Source organism: Myotis myotis, unplaced genomic scaffold (assembly GCF_014108235.1).
Source record: "Myotis myotis isolate mMyoMyo1 unplaced genomic scaffold, mMyoMyo1.p scaffold_m19_p_11, whole genome shotgun sequence".
NCBI classification, from domain to species: domain Eukaryota; kingdom Metazoa; phylum Chordata; class Mammalia; order Chiroptera; family Vespertilionidae; genus Myotis; species Myotis myotis.
Window position 1 is genome coordinate 34,593,808 of NW_023416315.1, and position 26,098 is coordinate 34,619,905.

General features: G+C 36.7%; 1 protein-coding gene across 2 annotated transcripts in view; it reads left to right on the forward strand.

Moving 5' to 3' along the window:
- Nucleotides 1–3,173: 3,173 nt before the first annotated feature.
- Nucleotides 3,174–26,098, forward strand: part of COL28A1 (collagen type XXVIII alpha 1 chain) — a 145,704-nt gene continuing 122,779 nt past the window's right edge. Inside the window, exons 1-7 of one of the 2 annotated variants that reach the window (XM_036328086.1) lie at nucleotides 3,174–3,397; nucleotides 9,690–9,849; nucleotides 10,755–11,311; nucleotides 17,469–17,489; nucleotides 19,262–19,318; nucleotides 20,794–20,847; nucleotides 22,764–22,805. In XM_036328086.1, coding sequence (XP_036183979.1) covers nucleotides 9,726–9,849; nucleotides 10,755–11,311; nucleotides 17,469–17,489; nucleotides 19,262–19,318; nucleotides 20,794–20,847; nucleotides 22,764–22,805 — 855 coding nt within the window. In that variant the 5' untranslated portion in view covers nucleotides 3,174–3,397; nucleotides 9,690–9,725. Of the gene's footprint in view, nucleotides 3,398–6,451; nucleotides 6,590–9,689; nucleotides 9,850–10,754; nucleotides 11,312–17,468; nucleotides 17,490–19,261; nucleotides 19,319–20,793; nucleotides 20,848–22,763; nucleotides 22,806–26,098 lie in introns of those variants that run through there. The other variant, XM_036328085.1, reaches the window with a different exon arrangement.

A 26,098-nucleotide genomic window follows, 5' to 3' on the forward strand; every position in this document is an offset into this window, starting at 1 on the left:
AACCACTGGGTACTGTCCTTCTTCATTTCCTTCCCTTTTCTAAGCCAATTAACTGCTTCCTAAGTATTTCTCAAAATTATTCACTTCTTTCCAATCCCACTGCTGGTCTTGAGAGCGTTATTGGATCGCATTGGCATTTTAGTAAGGTTCCTGGTAGGTCTCTCAGTCTCTAGGCTTGCTTTCCTGGAATTAATTCTTCACAAAGTCACCAGAGTGAGTTTTCTAATATGAAAATGTAATCATGTCACGCCTCTGCTTAAAATTGTTTCATGCTTCCTCATTGCCTTCAAGATAAGTTCCAAGCCTTTTAACATGGCATAAACTTAGTTACTCTCTGGTGCCTGCACTTCCAACCTCCGTGGCACAGTATGGGCTGGTGCCCTCTCTGCAGGTCTTATTTATAGGTAGTATCACACTGCACTGCCATTGCCTTTTTTGTCTAACACTTTATTATTAAAATTTTCAAACATACAGAAAAGTTGACAGCAAATTCCAACACCTTGATTCTGCAATTAACATTGGACATATAATTGACATATCTTCCCTACCATATATTTATTCATGTACCCATCTTGCTACCCATCTTCTTTTATGATGCATTGCAAAGTAAGTTGCAGACACCAGTACAATTGGCTCCCAAACACTTCAGCATGGTACCATCAACTAGATTTTGATATTTGATTACCTAAAAAAAAAATTTTGGGGTAAAATTTGCCATTACCTTTTACTTGCCTATCTCCTCCACTGGGTTGAAGAGACTGGATCTTATTTTATTTGTTTTCTACCCAATGCCTTTCCATAGTAGAAACTAAATTAATGTTTATTAAATGAATGATTTTCAGATTACATCAGATGTTACTTCACTTCTTGATTCATATATAAAAGTAGTTTTGTCACTCCTTTGATTTATCTCATTATTTCCCTACCTGAGAATTTGCAGAAAGCAACTTACACTCTACCTGTTCAGAGGCAATTAAAAATTTTAATCTGTCAGTGATCATAGACAAGACACCATGTCTTTCTACAAAGTCCCACAAGGTGGTGCCCAAATATCTTTTTTCAAACAATAGTTCCAGACTACCCAATGTCAGTTCTCACTGATTTGTTATATCTGGCATTTCTGAATTTGATCACTTAGTATAATAGAAAATATATACTTAAATAAATGTTATGTATATTAAGTAAAATTATACATGTGTAATTTCAAAATCTATAGTTCTGGATATAAACAATGAACCATGATTCTAATAGTACCTTATATTAGGGTTTATGTCATTAAAAGATTTTTAGCCTGGCCAGTGTGGCTCAATGCTTGAGTGTCGAACCTATTAACCAGGAGGTCACGGTTCCATTCCCAGTTAGGGCACATGCCCAGGATGTAGGGGGCATTCAGGAGGCAGCTAATCAATGATTCTCTCTCATCATTGAAGCTTCTATCTTTCTCTCCCTCTCCCTTCCTCTCTGAAAGCAATAAAAAGTATTTTTTAAAGTTTTTTTTATAACCCTGAATAGTAAAAATATTAATTCACCTCAAGTTCTTTTTACTGAAAACTTTGTCGATGGGTAGTTTACCTTTAGTACATAATTTAAAAGAAGAAAAGAAGAAACAAACTATTGTCCAGGTGAAATGATACAATTTAGATGTAACTCAAAAAACCGATGCCTTTATTACCTTAATTAGTGACAATTTTTTGTAAACCAGAGTTGTAATGGGTTGACATAACGTGGGGTAATAAGTAATTTAATGTTCTTAAAACATTTTTGTTCCAGGAATTCAATAGAGTTACTTTTAAAACTTTCTTTGTTGGATATTCTTATTAAATTTCAAATGGACTGACCAGGAAATTTAAATGGGCGTTGAGTTTCTGAAACTTGTTCAGGATAATGATATTTACCTATATTACTGTCTGTGTTTTGATCAGGTATCAATTACATTCTCCACAGATCACTGAAATCAGTGTAACAATACCAACTACTCAGACGAACCCAGAGGAGGAAGTTCTTCAGCTCAGGCTTCTAGGAAGTATTGTTCACTGCTTGGATGGCCCAGGCACTAAGATTTACACTATGACACGTGAGACTCAGTGCAGGCTGGAATTTAGCCCAAGGTAATTTGTTCTGAGCCAGTTGCTACTGAAATAAAAGCCATATTTTTCAGACATAAATTGTTGGCCACAGACCAACAATTGTTGTTCTCCTGCTCTGGCACAAACCTGGATGGTACAAAGGCTTAGCTTCTTCCTGGGGTATTTAGGAATAATGAAAGATGGCCAACTGACTCACAAACACCTAAACTTTATTCCCTCACTAACCCCTGGTATGACCTTCGGATGGGTCACAACATCTGCCCTCTACTTTGCTATCTGTGAAATGGACAAATCAAACAAAAGTGGTATATAAGTTTCCCTCCAGTTGTGAGACTCAATGCTATCATTTGTTCCCAATACAAGAAAAGGTTAAATACCATCTAGTGGGAAATCAAATAAAGCACTAAGATAGAGCACAAAATTTCCTATTACCTGAAAGTAAAGCCAACTAAATAAAAAAGAAAAGAAAATACTTTCCCCAATAAAAGTAGAATTTGGTCCAAGCTTAAATAGATCTAATCTTTCTCTTTTGTACGACTCTGCATGAAAAACTTGACTGCTCTATCCACTGACTGAAAATAATAATTTTTTAAAAAATCGAACATTCAAATCTATGACAGAACAAAACCTATCCACTTTCAGATATTTCTTAGTAAGGAAAACTGTAATTTTTTTTCAGAGGGCACGCTGTCTTTTTGTCATAAAATTATTTGCTCTTAGTAAAGAATAAATAACGCAGAATAAAATACCAATTATGAAGGAAAATCTTAGAGAAAGATTTTACTAGTCATAAGATTGGTACAGTGGAAATTACCCTGTCACTGTGATTTAGGGTGTTGCATATGTGGCACAATTATTCAAGCCCAGGACCAAGTGCCAAACAATGAAGCAAGACATATCAGGGATTAAACAATACAAAATGAATTGAGTAGAGGGAATGCAGAAGAGCCAACTCCATCAGAATTGGTGAGGGGTGGAGCACTGGAGTCACGCTGCTCCAGACTTAAGCAATGCCACATTTTCTACATTTGATTCCCAGTGACAATTTCCACTTCCCTATTGTCTTTGAATGCTTTTCATCCTTTCCTAAGTTCATAAATAAGACCAATAGCATTTTGGTGTTTCTTTAATTTCCTTAAGAATGACATGAGAGAATGTCCAAGTTATACTCTTAAAGACAAGAAGGATAATAAATCCCAGAAACTTCAGAGCTTTGGGGCAAATGTTATAAATTCTACTACACCAAGATTTTATACTGGAAAAAAACAAAAACAAAACAGAAGAGGACTTCTGACAACAAACCAAACTAGGTAAGAGGCTCATTGTCTTCTCACTTCTTGATAATGTTCTTTTCTATTCTCTAAAGGCACTATGGGAAGTGGGTGAATTGGAAGAAAGATTGTGAAACATTTCACTGTACCTTGATCTCAGTCTAGACCTATGTGATACAAGTTGAAACTGACATGTTACTAGCCTTTTTATTTGTTTCTGCAACATCATGCAGATATAACCTTCTGATATATACAAGTCACCCTAAACTTTGATTCCTTTTAAATGATCCTAGGACCCCCAAATACCATCACTACTGAAATGGAGATCTTGGCACTGGTCCCCAAACAAATGAAGCCAATATTGCCCTGGCCTGTATTGAGAACATTGGTCCTTGCACTGAAGAGTCTCAGGTTTGATTCCCAGTCAAGGGCAGGTTACCTGGTTGCAGGTTTGATCACCCGAGGCAATCAAAGATGTGTCTCTCTCACATCAATGTTTTGATGTCTCTCTCTCTCTCTCTCTCTCTCTCTCTCTCTCTCTCTCTCTCTCTCTTTCTTCCCCCTTCCTCTCTTCCACTCTCTCTAAAATTCAATGGAAATAATATTCTTGGGTGAGGATTAAAAAAAATAAATAAACAAAATTCAACTTAAAAAATAAAGCCAATGTAGATTCTACTTAGGTAGAGTATTAACATTATTTTTTTAATTGAAAAGGATTTGCTGTTTAGCAGTGCTCTGGAGGAGAGCAATCTGGTGTATCGTGGTTCTCAAGTGACCAATGAACACTAAAAAATTACTTCCAATAGTCATTCATTCAACATGTATTCATGGGGTGCTTACTCTAATCCATCTCCAGGAGTAACAGTAAAAATAGTGTACTATCTGCCTTCTATAAAGCCATGCCTCAGACCAATTGTCCAAAGAACTTGGACTCCACCCAAGTTGCCTTTCTTTAGTCATCAACGCTACCCATGCTCTCTTATTTGGTCTGTGCATGTCGAATTGCACACTAATTCAATATCATCCATTAAGATTAAGATTTTAGTCTTTAGCATAATGCACCATTTTTCTAGGTGCAAAGCTAATTGCCAGATATAAATCGACAGAACACAAGATTTTCTTTTGTGTTATCTCCCCAATCAGTTTAGTGCTCATTGCTACACCAGGCAACGAGGGGTGGAAAACCTTGGTTTTAGGTGATCCTATTTGATGGATGAGCAGGCAGGACTCCAACCCTCCATCCATCAGATAAAAAGCAGAAGGGCTTTCTTCCATTCCGCCCCCACAGGAGTCACCTGTTTGCTTCTTAGAGGCACTATTCTTCTTCAAGTTGTTAAACTACCTCATGAAAAGTTAAACTACCTTCTGAAAAATGTCACTTCTTTATAGCATGATTCTTATCTCACAAAAGTGCAAAATGTGGCTATTGTCCACAGGCCATTTAAAATCTATATGTGACCCTAGCTGGTTTGGTTCAGTGGGTAGAGCATCAGCCTGGGGACTGAAGGGTCTTGGGTTTGATTCTGGTCAAGTCAAGGGCATATGCCCTGGTTGCGGGCTTGATCCCCAGTAGTGGGTGTGCAGGAGGCAGCTGATCAATGCTTCTCTCTCATTATTGATGTGTCTATCTCTCTCTCCCTCTCCCTTCCTTTCTGAAATCAATAATATATATATATATATATGAAAGTATATAAAAATAAAATAAAATCTATATGTGTAAATATATAAATATATATGTTTGCTTCCTGGGAAATCCCATTTTACTTCTGCAATGTACCTACTGTTCCTTCTTTCTATTACCAAAGCCCCACAAAACTCCCTCCCTTCCTTAAGAACTGCTTTGTGGTGAGGAGATGATGAAAGCCCAAGCATTCACCTGGACACTTAATTTAATGATGCAAGAGTGGTTATAAGTGAGTCTCAGGGGTCAGGTAGTCCCGAGTTAAGATCCCATTCTGGCATTCTCTAGTATTAGCATTCTCTAGTATTGGGCAAGTGGCCGAACTCCTTTCTACTTCAACATCCTCATCTGCAAAAGTGAATTCTTAGAGTACTTACTATAGGTAGGTGGTTGTGCTTTTGGAGGGCTAGATGCCATAATGTGTGTCAAGCAGTTAGCATGGTACCGCGCTTGGTAAAGTGTTCATGCAATGGAAACCATTGTCACAATAAGCAGATGCATACATGCTAACATGTATTCCTAAGAAAGCTGATTTTAAAAAATTATAGCACGAACGATTATATTGCTTTCTCTAGTCATCTTGCTAATCTCTATCTCTGAGACTGTCCTAGAGAAGCCTCCCTGTTAGTTGTGTAGGGGTCAAGTGGCTTCTTGGCTCATGGTTTGTACAACAAACATTGTTAAATGTTTATTGTTGATAAACATCGACTTAATATGGGCTATAACCACAAGGTAGAAAATAGGAAAAAGGGAGAATGGAACCACTACAGGGACCACCTTTCCTGGATAGAAAGCTCAGAATACTGACCCTTGTAAACCTACTCCTTATGTTACAGTTTGAAAGGATCTTGACCAATAATTAAATGCACTGCCTCCTTTTATTTAAGTGGGAAACTGAGGTCCCAATGTTACAGAGAGAACCCAGGACTAAATTTAGGTCACTCTTCCACTATATATTGTGCAAACCTTTTATTATGAAAACTTTCAAAAATCAGAAATATAGAAAGACTGGAATAATGAGCTTGTACATGTTCATCATCCAGTTTCAATCATTATCAACCCATTGCCTCTCTTGGAAAACACTGCAGTTTTGCATCTGAATCTGGAGTCATTTATAGTCTTCACAAAGCTGTTTAGAACTACTATCTAACAGAGCACATACCCCAGGCAAAGAAATGTAAAAATAGAAAGTGAAGAACATAGCATAAGAAACGAAGGCAGACTCAGTAAGTGCCTAAAATGTAAAAAATATGCTCAAGCTGTTTTTAAAACAGTCTGGAAAACATAGATTTGTTCCGAAAGGACACTGTTCCTTTAAATTACTTACTGATCCCACCCAAATCTTGCACCCTGGCCAAATGCCTGACCACTCTTGCTTTAACTTAGTCTAATAAACATGAATAAAAGATTGCAAAAGATCCAAAGCAAGGACCATTTTTATTTCCCACAGAACAGAGATATATTCACTAGCCAACTCTATCCCCAACGATGGTCCTTGCTTTGGCCTTTCTGTAACCAGTCTTTAGTTCCTGTTTGACAAACTTTATAAGGTAAGACATAACTGCTTTCTTTTAATCACTTGTAATCAGAGAGGACCACTGTGGGACTGTGGAAGATTAAATTGTTTACATACTTACAATGTGAAGAAAGCTTATCAAAAAATTTTATCCTCTGTTATTACTTAAATCAATTATTAGAAAAATATGACTAATTATAAAATTTTAAAATGTAGAAATTTAACATTTATTTAAAGTTATTTAAAAATAATTTTTAATGTACATTCTACTTCATAGCAAAAATAATAATGTTAATATCTTTGGGGTATCTTTTCCTTAATTTGGAACATGTTTTTATAATTAAGTATTAACTGCAGAATACACTAAAACTTGGCAAGTATGGCAATTTGAACAAAGTATTTATACATCATTTTATTTTTAGGTAGAAACAAATGAGATGCACTGTGAATAAAACTGTTAAACTCTGCTGAAAGATAATTTCATTTATGAAAAGTATAAAATATAAAGTCTCTTGGAGTTATTGATCCTAATAGTTACTACCAAAATTTTAGGCAAAACTATGACATTTGGTTAAGTTTAATCTTTTTTCTGCATTTATAAAATTTAGCCAATAGTAAACATAGAGGTTTATATTTCTTTCACTTAATAATGGCATCCTCCCCACCCCGAAACCTGTTTTACTTGTATGTGATATTTAAATGAGAGAAAGATGGGAATTATTAAAAATGGAAGCAAAATAAAACATGGTAAATATTAGAAATAAATGGGCTTTTAAGATGCCAAACTAATAAAGGTTTCAGAAAGTCAGGAAAACAAAAAACAAAAAAACTAAAAAAAGAAAAGTGGAAAGATATAAGCGTGCCCTATGGCCAATATCAGAAAACAGAAAGGAATACCAGACTTTGGTTTGGGAGAGCTAAATAAAAAATGTTAGAGCAAATAGTAATAAAATATGAGACATTGTGATTATTACTAATGATTAAGTTACATTAGTGGACATAGTCTGTCAGAGGTTCAGGTAGGAATTCATGATTATATTTCAAGAAAACTATGAACAGGTGCTTAGTTTTGGAGAAAGATAAGTCTTAATTTAAAGCCAGCATTTTCAAAGCCCCAAATGAGGCCTACAAATGAGAAAAAAAAGTGGTTTTCTTCTCCTGATGCCACATGGTTATAACCTTTAGGTTTTTTGAAGAGTCATCTTGATCATTGATCATGTAGTTTTAAAATCTCTCTCTCTTGTTCTCAATGAGATTAAGTTCTCAGTTTATGAGAAGTTCCTTCTGGTATAAGCTCAAAAAAGAAAAGTCATATGTAATACCAGGTACATGGTGTTATTCCGTTCCCCCTAAAATGCAATAGCAGCTGTGTTTTGCTACATAGCTGTATTCTTACATTAATCTTCAGAATTAAATTTGAACATCCTATTGTATTCTTCTCATTGGTTAGCAAGGGGATGTCCTCTGTATATTCTAGTTCCTTAGTACAGCGGTTCTCAACCTGTGGGTCGCGACCCCCTTGGGGGTTGAACAACCCTTTCATAGGGGTCGCCTAAGACCATTGGAAAACACATACATAATTACATATTGTTTTTGTGATTAATCACTATGCTTTAATTATGTTCAATTTGTAACAATGAAAATACATCCAGCATATCAGATATTTACATTACGATTCATAACAGTACCAAAATTACAGTTATGAAGTAGCAACGAAAATAATTTTATGGTTGGGGGTCACCACAACATGAAGAGCTGTATTAAAGGGTTGCGGCATTAGGAAGGTTGAGAACCATTGCCTTAGTACAATTCTTGTTCTTTCATTTAACACCCACCTATCTTCACATCTTAGCATCCCTGGTCTAAAGAGTAGTTGACCTTTGGTCAATTGCACTTGATGTACTTGCTAGCAGGATGTTTGGCCATATTGATACAAAGTCAGCTTAATAAACTTCCTGCTAGATGATCCTATTTGAGAAACAGACTATGGCATGAGCCATTCATTGGTTTATTCCCAACCCAACAGTTTTGCTTCCCTTGGCGTTTCTTCATCTGGCAGGTATGAAAGATTTCAGTCACTCATCTCATTCTTCACTGCTTTTGCATCTATTTCTACCCCCTACTCAGAGCCTGGAAAAATCATGCTCATGATTTCCCAGTTCCCATTCCCTCAAGGCAAGGTGCCAAAGAAGGAAAATGTGATTCCTTTCCCAGAACTTCTGAAGTCAATATAATTGAAGCAGGCAAACATTCTGAAACCTTGGTTCAGAATAAGCTTTCTTATCCATTCTTGGGTATACTGAGCTAGCCACACATGAATCTTTTCTTACCAGGCAAGTGTGTGAATTTAAAGTTATTTCATGTATAGCTGGGCATACTGAGTGATGGAAATGACTGAAGATTTTAATACAGGCTTGGACTTTTTATTGTTAATTTACCCAGAAAAGTAGTTTCACATGGCTGTTCAGAAGGGGTGCTTCATGATTTCGAGTCCCATTTCGGTCCATTAGCTGGAAGAACAGCTGCACAAATCTATTTTTGCTCTCATATTCTTTTGATTTATTGGATATGCAGTTGTGGTCCAGCTTGGAACTCTAGTGGAGATACAGTTTCCAAAAGAAGAGTAGAAAAGAGAAAAGTCAACCTAATTTTTGACTTGACCTCTGAACTCACTGAAGTTGTGAGTACACATAGTAAGACTGAAATGTGGTGGTTCTCTACAGCCTGGAAAAATATCTGCTGATCAGGAATTAGTTATAATGAAAATGAATGAAACAACCATGTGACAGTCTGAATGTGGAAATGTCAAAGCAGACCCTGTGATTAAACCAGAATAGGACAGAAATGTGTTAAATGGCTCTCCCAACTTCCTGCTTCCCATAATAAAATGGGAAATTCAAACTACTTAGATGTAACTCTTTGATTGATAGTAATATTTACTAATAAATGTTTGGTTATAGTGCCATGATTTATTTGGATTAGAAACTTTTAAAATCTCAATGTGCATATTCTTCTATAAATATGAATGAAAACTCTTTTCTCCATTCACATGCCAGTTTTCAATTCTGCTGGTGTGGAATTAAAAATAGTATTATATTTTATTATAGTATTTATAACTGATTTTTCTATTAAAGGTGCTACAAGCAGATGATTTTTCACCATCTGCCAACATGTGGAACAGACATTTTGTCTTTTATCTCCTGATTTTGCCAGCTTTTATGAGTCAAACCATATATGGACAAAGAAAGAAAGGATCAAAGCCCAATTTACTTGCAAGGAGAAATGATATCCAGGGTAAAAAAAAAAGTTTTATTTTTGTTTTTAATGATTAGTTTTAGCCTGTTCAAACACTAACATGCATTTTCACCAGTAGCATTTCATGCAAATAACAAACTATATATATGTGCATATATGTGACTTTCTACTTTGATATGATTATATTATGATAGTGATATACCTTACATACTTACAGGGCATACTTATAAACATCAGAATTTTTAAAGCACTTGTGCATTTGTTACCTCGTTTAAGCTCCACAGTAATCTTATAAAATAGGCATGAGAGAGAATGCCACTTTCATCTTATGTATAAAGAACTGAGGCCCAGAGAGGCTAAGTGACACACCCAAGGCCATAGGCAAATTAGCTAGTCAGAGCGACTAAGATTCAGTCTTAAATTCCCTGCTTTTAAGTTTCTTCCTTCCTTCCTGTAGCTACAGTGTGAGGTGTATAGTTACTTTCTCTCTTAATTTCAAAAAGTTAAAAAAAAACACAAAACACTCCGAAACTCAAAAACAAGAAGGGGCCTCATTAATATGAAACACACCCGAGAAAAAGGCAGAGTATTACTTACTTATAGACAACTTTGCCCAGTGTTTGTTGAATTTGTAAACTATGATGCACTTTTCCCCCTCCCATTTTAAGCAGGTTTCACTTTCGGTAGATGCTCAGAATGTATGGTACTTTTAAAATGATGTCTTTTGATTTGCATGAGTTTACAAGAGAAAAGGAATATACAGACTTGCAAAGAGATTTGGTTCTTTACACCTGAAGCCCTATCTATATGGTGCCTCTCTTTTACACTTCTTTCTCCACTCAAAAATAGACAACACACAACATATCAGCTCAGGGCTTTTCTTATGTAAAATTGTTTCATGAGTAGGTACAAGCATTTTGCCTAACCTATTTATTCTATTTCAGACTCCACTTGCTTCATAGATGTTGTCTTCATTGTGGACAGCTCTGAAAGTTCTAAAATTGTTCTCTTTGACAAACAGAAAGATTTTGTGGCTAGCTTGAGTGACGAGCTTTTCCAATTGACCCCGGGTCGCTCCTTGAAATATGACATCAAACTGGCAGCTCTTCAGTTTAGCAGCTCTGTCCAAATCGACCCACCTTTTTCTTCTTGGAAGGATCTACCGACTTTTAAGCAGAGGGTCAAGTCTATGAATTTCATCGGGCAAGGTACTTTCTCTTATTACGCCATCTCCAATGGCACTAGGCTACTTAAGAGAGAAGGACGTAAAGATGGTGTGAAAGTAGCTTTGCTGATGACTGATGGCATTGACCATCCAAAGAGTCCAGATGTTCAAAGTATTTCTGACGAAGCCAGAGCTGAAGGAATATTATTTATCACCATTGGACTTTCTACTGTAGTCAATGAAGCCAAACTGCGTTTGATATCTGGGGATTCATCTAGTGAACCCATTCTCCTGTTGAGTGATCCAGCCCTTGTAGATAAAATTCAGGATCGCCTGGTAGGTATCTCATGGGTTGGTTTTACATACATACATACATCTCATTCTAATAATAATATTCTAATTATAAATTCTGTAAGAACAGATTCTGGATCAAAAAAATGAAAGAAAGAAAAAAAACCGCCGAAACCGGTTTGGCTCAGTGGATAGAGCGTCGGCCTGTGGACTGAGAGGTCCCAGGTTCGATTCCGGTCAAGGGCATGTACCTGGGTTGTGGGCATATCCCCAGTAGGAGATGTGCAGGAGGCAGCTGATCGATGATTCTCTCTCATCGATGTTTCTAACTCTCTATCTCTCTCCCTTCCTCTCTGTAAAAAATCAATAAAATATATTTTAAAAAAAAAAAAAAAGAAAAAGAAAAAAAACCCACTTTGGAAATGCAAAGAAGAATCTTTCCAAAGTCTCTCTCTCTACTTCTCCGATAGTTTACACCAGATACACTGGGAAGTACCAGGCTCGTTCTCTGGAGCTGCATTCCTCACTTTATTGCTAGCCAATGCTGGGGATTTGAGGATTAGTTTCCAATCATACACCTCAGGCTCCTGTTTATACATCCTGGGCTCATTGAACACTGCTGACTTATATTCACTTTGAGGTCAACTTATGGTCTGCTATATTTGTATTCAGTTGATCTTTTCCCTTTCCACATGTGCAGAAATACTTTGTCTCAACTATTGACATATTATGCTCAGAGTTCATAGACTCCCAATGAAAAAAAACAACAATTCCTTGTTTCTTAGGTGGTAACAATGTCACCCAATGTAAAATCACCTACCACCTGCAGTCAGCCAACAGTTACTCCGATCAGATCAATGAGCCCCTCTTTATTGATCTGATTGGCTGTGTTGATGCTTTCTTCTTTGTCGGTTGCTCAGTGTGTGTAAGAACCTTTCCTTGCTGCTTGGTGGAACATAAGGCAAAGCAATCAAAACAAAATCGCTCTTCACCATATTTCTCAATGAAAACACTCCTGGAGAAAACATGGTTGATTTGTTGTGTTAAAAATTTGATTTTCTTAAAAAGATTAATTTTCTTTCGTTTGTTGCAAGACAAATATATCCTTCAGGGACTGAGCATTTCATATGGCTGTTTTGTGTAGGTTGGAAAAAAACCCGAGGATCCATTTCAGAGATTGTTTTTCCCCTTTGTCCCTTCCTCCACTCTTCCCCCCCACCCCCAACATTACTCTTCATTTTCCACGCAGCTGTTTTCCGCATGAAACCCTGAGTTTTTCTTATCTAAATGATAGTTATCATATCTTGAGTACTCTGTGTTAGGCATTGTTCTGAGCACTTCACATATTTTATCTTATTCAATGTTTACAACAATCTTGTGATGTAGAAACTATTATTATCATTTTATCATTGAAAATGTAAGGCCGGGCAAAGACCCCAGAGTCTGCATGCTTAGCCCTGTAAAATCTTGTGAGAGGGGAAATAGTAGCTTGGGGTGAATGCTTACTCTGAGCTGCTCTTTTGTGTGGAAGCGGACTGTGCAGGGTGCCTGGCTAACTGCCTAGTCCTTCCTGTGCTGTAGTTAAAGGAGTCCTCACCAGGGAACGGAAAACAGAAGGCTCCTGCACGTGCAGGAGAGAACCCTGAGATTGTGATAATGACTTGCCTGTGACTGACTGTAGAAGATGCAGGACAGGCTCCTTGTTTGGCCAGATGTGAAGGCTGGGGAGGCTCATATTCCAACAGACACATCCTCACCAAGAGCTCCTGCCCAACCAGGAACACGGGCTCTTGGCAGCAGACTCCATGTAATACTGTTTGCTTGTTTCTGGGGAAACTAAAATATGACCAAGCATTCTAATGACTCTGCTCTTCCTTAGCATCCTGGGATTTCAGCCTGTTTGTTCAGATGGAAGCTCTGTGAACAAGCTACTTCTTAGAAGGAGAGGCCTCTTTCCAAACACTTCCAGAATCCGAAGGGCTTATCAGGCTCTTCAAAGAAAGATGTACCAAGTTCCAATGTTTCCAATTGCCACTTCTAGGAAGCAGAACTTGTCTTTTCATCAGACCATTGGCAAAATTCTTCATCTAATCTATTTCTATTACATCATTAGTTGAATTTTTAAACTTTTTATTTTGAAATAATTATGTAGTTGACTTTTAAAAATAAATTAACTAGGTATAATTTCTGTACAAAACTGCTTTTACTTGAAGTACACAATGCCATGAGTTTTGATAGATGTATATACCCTGGAAACCACCAACACAAGTAGGATATAGAAATTTCTAGAACCCCCAAAGTTTTCTCACGCATCCTTGCAATATATTCTTCCCTCATCCTTGAGCTACTACTGACATTGACTTCTCACTCTAGGTTAGTGTACACATTCTAGAAGTTTACATAAATAAACTCATTCAGTGTGTACCCTTTTGGTAGCAGGCTTCTTATTCCCAGCATAATGATTTAAAAATTCATCTGGGTTGGTTTTTGTATCAGCACTTTATTCCTTTTTATTGCAGAGTAGACTTTAGTTGAATTTATGGACATGAGTGTCCACTATGAGTAGATTTTGCAGGAGCCAAGAAAATTCAGGAAATCATTGTACATTCTTAACACCTCTAGTAGAAAATGTCATGTAGGAACCCCATGAAAACGTTTCAGTTCTGAATCACCCAAGAGAGGTCAATGATTTTTTAAATTGAAATTATTTTTATTGCTGTTTTATTATGATTTACATAACAGTATCAAAACCTAAGGGACTCAACCCGATCTTCTGGATATATTACTTGGTCCTTTAGAAGAGAAAGAAAGATGTGGAGTTTAAAAAAATTATTTACTCTATCATCTTTGATGTTAAATTTTCAAAAAGTCTTTTTGGGAATAAAGCTTGTAACACATTGGTCTCTTTCTCTGAAGATTAAGAAAACCCCCAGTTTAGTGTACCCCTTCTTTACACACCAGAAAGAGATCAACTTGATAATTGTTCTGTCATTTTTAGAATTCTATGTTTTATTAATTTATTAATTATAGTCCATTTCCCAGTTTTTGAAGGCTTCCTCTCTTTAGAGCCTTATTTCTGTTCTCTGTTTAAAGTTTTGCATTTTGCTAAAGCCACAAATAGTTCTTGTCATAGAGTTTGTAATCCTTGCGACTAAGTTCTTTGTTTTCATCCTATTTGGTGTTGTGTTATAACTTCTGCAGCTTCCTCACATTTCCTCTCTCCCCTTCTCGTAGCAATGATGCCATAGTCATTCACAAAACTGGCAATTCCATTCTAGCCTTCTCCTTAACACATACATGCCATCACAAAACTCTGACTTCATTAATACTTTTGCTCTAGTGAGGGCTTTTATCTATTTACCCTTTTCATTTAAATTACAGTATCCACATAGACCAGTGGTCGGCAAACTGCGGCTCTCGAGCCACATGCGGCTCTTTAGCCCCTTGAGTGTGGCTCTTCCACAAAATACCACGTGCGGGCCCGCATGTACAGTGCTATTGAAACTTCATGGCCTATGAGCAGAAGTCGGTATTTTGTGGAAGAGCCAAAGAACCAAAGAGCCAAAGAGCCGCGTGTGGCTCGCGAGCTGCAGTTTGCCAACCACTGATAGACCTTAATTGACCTTCCCTCTGGCTTTAACCATGTTCTCCACACAGCCCACCACTCCGCCTCAGTGAAAGCTCCCACTACACCCCAAGGCCTCCAGCTCTGCCCTGTGGGCTTCTCTGTCCACTCTTTTAAAAATGTCCTTCCTCACTGCTTCTTTTGTCTTATTGCCCACACTAGTCTTTATGACTTTTTCCTCATAAACTTTGACATATAGAACAGTATTTCATCAAAGAGTTGGTCCTTTGCATTCCTCCCTTCAAAATTATCCAGAAAATCCACCGATTCCAAGAATCTATCTTGTTACCGTGCCCCCCCGACCCCCCCCAATCCAGGATCTCCTTCCCACGCTGCTTGCCCTGAGCTATCTGTCCTCTGTCACTGGGGCTTAAGACTATAAGTGCCCTTAGGGATGGAGCTTTGTCCATTGTTTGAAATTGTTTGAAACAGTCCTATCTATTGTGCAGTTTTGGGTCCACTTTTGTTTCCATAGAAATATAAATCCCAACAAACACAAAATCAAATGAGTTCCCAAAATAATTAGTTGTATTGTTATGGTTTTCATCCTCATAGCACACATTTTTAGATAGTAATATGGCAAAGCGGAAATTAAATTTTCAAAGGAAGAGCTAGAAAAGTGTAAAATTACACATCAGGCACAGTAGCACCTAAATTCATGAGTTTAAAATTGAGAAGGACATTGCTTATTATAAAGTGACAAAACTTTAAATTTTTATTTATTTCACTAGTTCTCAAATATTACAATTTGACTTGTATTTCTTTTCCTTCTCTCTCTCCCAGAGGAAATCAAGCTTATGACATGTTTTAGATATTTTCATAATTTGGATCACATTGCATTTTCAATCAATGTTTTTGAAAAAAACTTTTATGTTGAAATATGGAGATCCAGGACATTCATTTTAGCTGCTGAATAGTATTTCATTTATTGATCCATTCCCCGAATGATGCATATTTTAATTATTTCCAATTTTTCACTATTAAAACCAGTGAATGTTTAAATGTGTAAGAATTTCTCTAGGGTATGTCTAGAAAAGTTGTCAGGACAACAGGTGGAAACAAGGACTTGTCCTGGGCAGCCTAGAGGTAAACCAGGCACATCTTTAGCTTTCTAGACACAGTCGAAAGTTCCTGAAAGGGGGAATGCCATTTTACACTGAGACTGTAATTGTTTCTAAGTTCCCATTTCTCCACATGACCTGCTGGGTCTTACAGGTACATCTTTAAGACATTGTCTGCTTTCAGCCTGGATTGACACAGGCTAGTATTTTAAAATCATTGGGTTGAGAAGGGATTGAGAAAGGGGAGAAAGAAATCCACAGGAGAAACCCTGAATTTTGTATGGATCTGTGGAAAGAATTTTACGGCTTCCAAGACCGTAAAATGGTCAAACTTTCTCATTTTATATATGTTGGAAATGACCTGGAAGACTTATATGACTTGCCCAAGGCCACATGAATAGCTAATGGTGGGAACAGAATGAAAACCCTGATGCCACTTAATGCCCTACCTAATTTTTCTTTCCATTAAATTGAGCCACTTAAAGCATTTTGCTGTGTCTTCCCTCTATACTATTAGTTTGTATGGAAATAAAAATAAAGTAAAAACAAAACTATAGAGATGTGGAGTCCTCCATAAAAGTACAACTCTGACATGTCTTTAACTTCCTCATTACATCCTTCATTTTTAATATTTTGCAACAAATATTCTAGTGCTTTTGCTTTCATTTTCTATTTTATCATATGTATGTTATCCCTTCTGATTCAGTCATAAGGCATTAATTTGATACATAATACCTACCTTAAGAAAGCAACAATTCTATCTGTAAACATAGATTAATTTTCCCCCAGGGTTTGACTTCAGACATGGCCTTCAGTGCACTTGTTAGATAATACCCTAATTTTTCTAAAATTAGGAATTTAAAGTAATTTTGAAAAATATTCTGGCTAACTAGTGTCTGTGTGGGTAAGTGTGAAGTAACACTGAACTTAGGTTGCTCAGCCCAAATGTGTGACCCTGGACAAGTCACAACGCTGCAGACCAAGTTTCCTCATTACAAAATGAGAGGTTCAACATGATTGACTTCTAAGGCTCACTCATTAATATTTCATGAAGTCATAACCCTATAACTACTGTTTTAATACTTCCAAACAAATGCATATATGTATAAGGATGGAAAAATAAGAGAAAATACACAATTATATATTCTGCCTAAGTCTTTGTAACTAAAAGTAAGAAATTTCTCATTATGACTGATTAAACTTGTAGCCAAATTAAGCTTTCAGCCAGATCATAGAGATGATAAAGGAAATCAAAGATAAGCATAGGGTGCAATGGGATGGTCTTAGATAACAAAATAGCTTTAATGTTAGTTCTCTTCATGTCTCTTATTGTTATGTGGCTCAGAGTACTCCTTGGGTGGTTGGCTGGTAGGGTTTATTGCTTTCACAAGGTTACAAAGGCTGAATTGCTATTCTTTGTAGAAATTGCATATCCCATAGGGAATAATTAAGACTAATGAGAAGTTGGAAGCAGAACCATGAATTGAGTTAATGTTTCATTCTTTTTCCCTCTTAGGACATCTTGTTTGAAAAGAAGGTAAGAACCACATTCTTTGAATTACTCCAAAAGCTCACATTATCAAATCATCATTATAATTCACATTTGGAGATAGTTGTGACTAAAAAATGCTTAACTATATTTAAAAAGAGCCACTCTATTTCTAGGCCACCATCTACACCATCTAATTTCTTTTAGGCCACCATATCCACTGCAGGTTGGAAAATTAGAAAAAAAATTAATGTGATTTTAGAGACTGATTTTAGAAATTCATGATAACCAAATGACATAGTTTTTGCTTAGTTTGATATGACTTCTTTTATTCTAAGCATGTCGCTGACACCAACTACTCGGGGTATGGGGTGGGGGAGTCCTTCATTTTGGGAGGTGTGCCTGTAATGGGCAGGGTCAGGGAGAGTGTTCCTGGCTAAGAGACAGAGTGCAGAGTTGCCCCCTGCTGCCTGCTGATTGACTTTAAGCTCATTTTTCCTGACAGTGGCAGAGGAAGCTGGCCCATATTTGTTGGATAGTAAATTACTTAGCACAGAGATGACCATCAGCTTTCTGAGGACTCAAGTACTGAGCATGTGTTTCTTAACATTAAAAAGTTTGGAACGTCTGAACTTTGTTCGATAAACTGCTTATTTAACATCAGAAAATTTACATGTAATCCTATATAATAAAGAGCTAATATGCTAATTAGACCAAACAGCAGAACAACTGTCCGGACAATCTTCTGGACACAGCCAAGGGCCGGCTGAGGTAGGCAGGGCTGTGAGGGCTGGGCGAACCCCTTGCTCAAATTTTGTGCATCCAGCCTCTAGTATTGCATAAACTAATAGGAGCCAACCAAACCTTGTAGGCCATATTTCACTGAATTATACGTGTTCAGATAAACCATTTTTATGTGCCATTAAGACAAGAAAACACTCTGGTAATTAAACAATGATATAGTGCCTTCTTAATTACGATTTTTCATTTTATACTTATGCAAAGAGTCCTTTTAGATTTATTTAGACATAGATTTTTAGACCCTATATTGCTTTTGTACATACATATATGAAAATATATAAACAAGATAAATTGGTTATTTCTAAAATTTCTTCACATTCAGAGTCTAAATCTGCTGAATCACTTTTTGTCTGGGAGTCATTGATGCACTAGTTTTTCTATAAAATACTGGTGTCCATTCCGTCAAAAGCACTGGCGATCCAGCATTTCTTGCGTGCTACAGTAGTGCTTCTGGAGTTTTCTTCCATTTCATTCTGTAAGTTGAAGTGCTAATGCAGAAAATAGCAATTTCATCATGACTGAACTCTCTCTGATTTCAGAGATGCTATCATGAGGAAAAATGTGCATTTTGAATTGATTAAATATGGTTTAAGTCAAATGTTTTCTTTTGCTGAGTAAAGGACTCTTTGATATTTGTATTTTATTGAGCTCTGATGTGTTATATAATAGAGAAACAGCAGAAATTCCAAGAGTCCACTGAAAATGTTTATCCTTCCCATTTTTAAACTAGATGTCATATATATATATATATATATATATATATATATATATATATATGTGAAGAGATAGGTGGCCTCTTCAATTTAACCAAGGCAATGTTTAATAATACTTTAGCTTATTCAATTATGTTCTTATGAGGTCTGAATTTTCCTAGAAGAATTTAATAGGAAGAGCAAAATCTCCATAAACTTGCAAGATAAAATTCCTTCAAGGAAGAGTTTCATTTAGTAATGTACTGAATGAGATTTGAAATGCTCTGTTTCACTATGTGTTAATATTGTATTTCATTAATGATTCAGTGTGAACCCAAGATTTGTAAATGTGAGAAGGGCGATCCAGGCGAACCAGGCCTTCCGGTGAGTATATTTCTCCTTTGAGCTTAGGGTCAAGTCAGGAAGTCCTAGCAATGATCACTCTAGTCACACTTGAAAATACCAGGACTATTCTGTGCTGTTGAAAAGCAGTTGCGTGCAAAAAGCAGCAAAAAAGGAAATGTTTTTTCTCTCTTTTGTTCCTAAAAGGATACCTTCTGTCCTTATGAATAAGCCTGGGATTTTACTGACCTGAACTAAGGTTTAAAGTGATTAAATTGTTCCCCCAAAGGTTATTTCAGCATCACTTCTTATGTGGCAATTGGGGCCAGAATTTCTCAATACTGAAGTGAAAATATAAAAAGATCACTCAAACACTCAGTGCTTTAGGCAAAGCTTTGTTTGTTCCACCTGGAAACAAGCGACACAGACCTCTTTGTCTTTACACTCATCTAAGAGCAATGCCGCATGGCCTTGTATGGAGGAAGCCCAGGTCAGGGAGCCTTGGGGATTAGAGTGAATTCTGTGACATGGAATAGCATTATGATGACTGGAGATGCTGAACATTTCTCTAATAGCTGATCATCCGATAGCATCTATGCTTCCTTTTCAGTATTTCCTTTATTTGATTCCAAACCTTAATGTTCAGAAGCACAGTAGAGATATTTCACAAAAGTGCATGGGTAAAATGTTTGAACTAACAATTGTATTTGGGGATGGGAAGGGAAATGCGTGCTGTGAACTTCTTAGCCTATGACACATGTTACCTTGAGACTTGAGTCCTAAGCTTATACGTTTTCAACGCTTCTTCCCAATCAAGGCATTAGAAAGTGGGGATATTTGTCTTTTTTACTTCAAAATACAAAGTTTGATACATTACATGATAATGTGATGGCCAGTAGAAGCTGATTTTAGCCAAAGCAAAGGCTTAAATTTCCCTTCCTATAAAGTCTTGGTTTATAATTATTACACCAAGGGATTACCAGTGGAAGGTTTACTTGTGATATTCAATTATGTTTTAGAATGAACAGTAGCAAAACTTGCCATAACTGAGCTAACCTGACAATTTCAGTCAATCAATATTGTTAGAAGAGATAGTCCCATGTTGTAGTAAGGATAAAGAACTGTGTCATGTAACATTCATTGGGTGCCCCCAAAAACAGTTCTCAGAAAAGTGAGCTTTTTGATGGCTTGAGAATAAGAAAATGAAGCACCTTTCTGGAATAAGATTTGGAGAATTCTCTTCTTCTGTCTTTGGAGATTGTCTTTTGGATATCAAGGAGAGAGAGACATTATCCTTTTTTGGATAATCTAGCGAACCAGCCTATTCAAGACAGTGCAGTTTTCCTGGTATATAGGAAAGGAGAGAATAGAGTTGACTCTCTTCTTGGTAGGTCAAGTATTTGTTTTTTACAATCTTCCCTCATTTTATGGGACAAAGCTGATCAGAAATTATTGTAGGGTTTAAGAAACTAACAGGATGGCTGTTCAATATAATCTTTTTTCCTTTTTGCCTTTAGGGTACCCATGGAAACCCGGGTATCAAAGGTGAGCGAGGACCAAAAGGAAACCTGGTAAATGAATGAACAGCTTTCCTTTAAATCAGTGTGTCTTCTTCTAACTTTATTTCTAGAACAAAAATTAAGAAAAATTAAGAGCATTGCAGTATATGTCAATGCCAAAAATCTGATGATTTCTGTGAAAAATACAAAATGTTCATTTCCTACATTAGCTATCTGGTTTTTGTTAGCTTGCATTTACAAATTCTGAGTAACAAATGGCCGTTTTAGTCAAAACATCTAGGAAACCTTGGAACCCAACAAATAGAAGCTTGTAATTAAATAGTGATGTCCCATATTAATGAGTACAATGTCCATGAATTATTAAGACATGTTACAAGTCAGACTGACATAGACACTTATGTTTTTATAGATTCACTTTGTAGATAACTGATCTACAATAATAATAGAAAAAACACCAGATTTTCTTTCACACGTCAGGCATTTTCTCAAATCTTTTCTTTGTGTACCCATCAAAAAATTATAGATTAATTATTTTTAATGATCTGTTCTGATCATTGTTGGGATGATGGTGTTCCAACTTTTAGAGTGACTGAAGGTATCACAAAACAGAGATTAGTAGATATAACTATGTGAAAATTTAAGGCTAAATTATGCATAATGAACATAATGATTAAAATAAAAGGAAAAACATATATGGAAATGTTTTTACCAAATACAATGGACATTGGGTTAATTTCTGTAGTACATAAAGACAATGACATGAATAAGAAAATATCAAGCTTCTAATAATTAATTGGTCAAAGGACACAAATAATTTCCAAGAGAGGAAATAAAACCAGTAAATAAAGAAATATAAAAACATTTGATTTTACTATATAAGTGAATGAAATTTAAAATAGAGATACTGAGGTACCCTTTAATACAAATAATTCACACTGTAGACACTTTGGCATTCAGGGTTGTTGGGTTATATTTTGAGGCAGGGAAGAGATCAATTTTCTAGTTCACATAATTTGGTTTAGTCTGTGTTTCAAATTTTTTTAAAAATTTCTTTTTTATAACAGTTAACACAGCAGTATTAAAATCATAATAACTAGTGATAGCAATATGGCGGTGAAACTAGTTTGCTCTTCATTGCAAAGGTAATGTGGCACATTGTGGAAAGCAATTAGGCACTACATAAGAGGCACTGGATATTAAAATATTTAACCCGATGACTTATTTCTGAGAATATACTTAGGGAGATAATGAAAAATATAAGTTGGATGCATGAAAGTATTTTTCTCAATTGCATGTTTGTCAAAGAAAGGGAATGTAAAGCATCTTTGTAATACACACACACACACACACACATACACAAACACACACATACACACACACATACACAAACACACACACACACACACACACACACACACACCCCTACACTCACCTTACTAGCATATGGGTTCAAATTGACATTATGTCTTCTTTGTGTTTTGTTTTGTTCAATACCTGTTATAAGTCTATGTTCACATTTCATTTATTTGGCTTGTAATTTTGTGCCACAATATATATTTTCCTAAGTCTTACTGAAATCAAGCAATCACTCTTTAAGACATTTTGGAAAACATTTGGAAAAGCCCCTTGGAGAAAAGCCAGAGTGGCTGGCTCCTAGTGGGTACAATGCTATATTTGAGAACAATGGCTGTGTTGTTAAACTGGGATGCAAGACTTGGCCTTAGCTGTGAAAATGTACCTGGATTCTGCACCCTCTACATCTGGCTTCACTTTAAAGGGCTAAAGCTATCTGAGCTGCTATTTTCTTCCCTAGATTGCATGGTGAAAATGTCAATGGGAAAGGCCAAAGAATTTTCCCCCCACTGGCTTGCCTTGCTAATCTGGGAATTCTGAATAACGCATTTTATCGAGCAATCAGTCCCTCTGCATGGCTGTGGAATTCTGACTGAGTTTTTTGTTTGTCACAGGGTGATGCTCAAAAAGGGGAACCTGGAGAAAGAGGCCCAGGGGTATGTACACAACTGGATTCCTTCCTAAGGAAGTAATCCCAGGGTGCTAAGATTCTGTAATTGACCATTTTGACCGCTGGAGTGCAAGTGCAAAAATGATTTATATCGACGGGTACTAGTGATGTTTCACACAAGCAATTAGACAGATGGTGAGAGGAGTGGTCAACCACGTGACATTCCCTGATACTAAATTGGACACCTGTGAAAGGCTCAAATAAGAAAAATATTTTGCTTTACTTCTTGTATTGTTTTTTCAATAAAGAGAAAATTAAAATTCTGGAACTATCATGAAAGATAATTACAGAAAAATGTTTCATTAGCATTTGGGTTAGAATTGCAATAGTGTAGTAAATAGCAGAGAAGTATACAGTGAACAAAAGGAGGCCATGATAATTCTCTCCTCTCCGTGTCTCCTTGGGTGAAAGCCCAGAGGTTTTAAAAACTGCTTTCATCATTTTTTAAAATTAACTTTATGAAAGAATCTGATGGACAGTTTACAAATTTCAATGGAAATCCGTTCAGAAATTTCTGTTATTTATTTGGGAAACATTTCTTAATTATCTTCCTTATATAAAGCATGCTTACTAAGTGAAAATAAAATTAAGACAAAGCACTTATATTTTTGAAATATTTATTATCTCAGAGGAGAGATAAGATTTAAAATAGCTACTACATGAAGCAGAGTGTCAAAATATTGTGAAAATTGCATGCACAAAGTATTATGGGAATTCAGAAATTGGAGTTAGCAGGGAAGATTTTATGGGATGACCCCCCAAAGGGTGTAGTATTGTGACAGGAAAAGACAGAATAGGAAGGTGGAAGGGACAGACATTCCATGAGCAGCAGGCAGAGGTAAGGCAGTGTGTTGGGAAATGGTGAGATAGGGTGCCTGAAGAGTGGGTGCTCTATGCCGGTTGTAAGGTCTCGGCTTTGCTAGGTGATGGGCACTTCCCCTGAGATTTTAGATGAGGCATATGACCCAAGACTGTGTATTTGGAAGATTAGTCTGGCATGGCTCTAAAAGAGAAATTTAAGTGGGAATTAGCAGAAGGAAGAAGCACTTAGAAGGTTTGTTGCTACAGCCTATGTGAGAAATAACAGGGAACTGGCTAGAGCTGCTCTGGAGGATATGAAAGCCGCCAGCCACCCGTGTTTACTGAGCAGCTGAAACATGGCCAGCCTGAACTGTGGCATGCTTTAGAAATAAAGTACACACCAAGTTTGGATGACTTAGTATCCCCAAAATAGATGTAAATGATCTCATTGATATTCTGTATACGATTACATGTGGAAATGACAGTGTTTTGGACCTATTGGGATAAATAAAATATATTATTAAAAATTAATTTCACCCGTTGTTTTTTTATGTGGCTATCACTAAATTTAAAATGACATATGGGACTCCCATTTGGAGCTCCCATTCTATTGCACAGAACTGGGCTACAATGATGACAAAGTAGAAAGGAAGAGGACATTGTGAGAACCATGAAAGGAAAGAAATGCTAGGATGTGGGGATTCACTCTAACTCATATATTCAGCAAATATTTATTGAGCACCTTCTATGTGTTGGGCCCTCTTTTAGGTGCTGGAGATACAGGAGTGAGCAAGACAGACAGTCCCTGCTGCACAAAGTGTCCTAGCAGGGGAGGCAATAAATAGGCAAATGAATGAAAAAGAATTTCAGTCAGTGAGAAGTGCTATGGGAATATGAAACAAGGTCATGAGGATGTTCTGGGCAGAAAGAACAGCAGAGACAAAGGCTCTGAGGTGGGAACAATCTTGGCCGACTCAGGAAATGGAAAGAAGCCAGACTTGATGAAGGGGGTGGGAGGCGAGGCTACAGAAGCAGGCAGAGGCTAGATCACATAGCACCTGTTGGCCTGGGTCAGGAGAGTGGATGTAAAATAGTGCAGTGGAAGCTGTTGGATAATTTTAACTGGCTGGATTAAAGGAATGTAAGGGGGGAGTAGGAAGAAAAGATGATTATAAAATTTTGATACTGTGTGATTTGAAATATGATGATACCATTAATAGAAATAGGAAAGTCAGAAACAATTTTGGCAGAGATCCACAAGTGCAGTTTTGGATATTTTAAAACTAATAATTAAGATGCCATGAAAAGCCTGGACGGCGTGGCTCAGTGGTTGAGCATCTACCTATGAACTAGGAGGTTAGGGTTCGATTTGGGGTCAGGGCACTTGCCCAGGTTGTGGGCTCAATCCCCAGTAGGGGGCGTGCAGGAGGCAGCTGATCAATGATTCTCTCTCATCATTGATATTCCTATCCATCTTTCCCTCTCCCGTCATCTCTGAAATTTAAAAAAAAAAAATGCCATGAAAGGAAGTAAGGAAGAAAACTGATAGCAACCAAATAATAAAATGAACCAGAGATTTCAGAAAGAAAAAAAAACCGAAACTGTATTGGTTCCTTCTAAAATGCAGTCTTAATTCTTTTAACATAAAGTAATGACAGAATTTGAACTATGGTTGTATGATGTAAGCGGTGGAAAGCACCCCAAGTTCCCTAAGATCAGAAGTCTAGCTTTTTTAGTGCTGCTAACACGAATTGTTTTAATAAAGACCCTAATTCAACTGTTTATACATGAGCCTTCATTTTAAGCACCATCCTAAAAATTAAGCCACTTATGTGAATTAATATTCCCCAAAATGAATTAAATTGCAGCAACAATATCTTGGATTAGTTCCACTTTTATCTTCTATCTCTCAGTGACGACTCATTTGACCAAGAAGCGTTCTTTCCTCCTTGAAGTTTTCCTTTTTACTTTTGTAACGAAGTCACACACAGAACAAAATGTTGTAGGCTGACTTACATGTAACTGCAAGAATAGTTTTCTATGCCACTAGTTTCTACAGCCCACTTAAAATCAGTCTTACAAGTCCATTTTCATACTTGAAAACTACAGTTGTATGAAGAAGACATGAAATCCTATATGAAAAAGACTTGCTGTTGTATAAAGTTGGTAACTCCCAGTCCCTTTTTTATTCACCATTGTATTACTTCAGGAGCTTATGGGCAGTGACATATGGAGAGGGCTGTGCAGGGTTCCCAAGAGGAGCAAAGGAGCCCCTTATTTAGCATGAGATAAAATTTAGTAAATCAAAGCTCACTGTCTCATTAGGGTAGAAAAAGGAACCATTCATTTCCTTGATGTTTATATTCTAGACTGAATGTGAAAGAGGGACCATAAAGAATATAAACATTTATGCACATTTTAAAGGACATTCATTATTCCAGCTCGTTCTCAAAGCCAATTTCTCTACCAGTCCCTGTG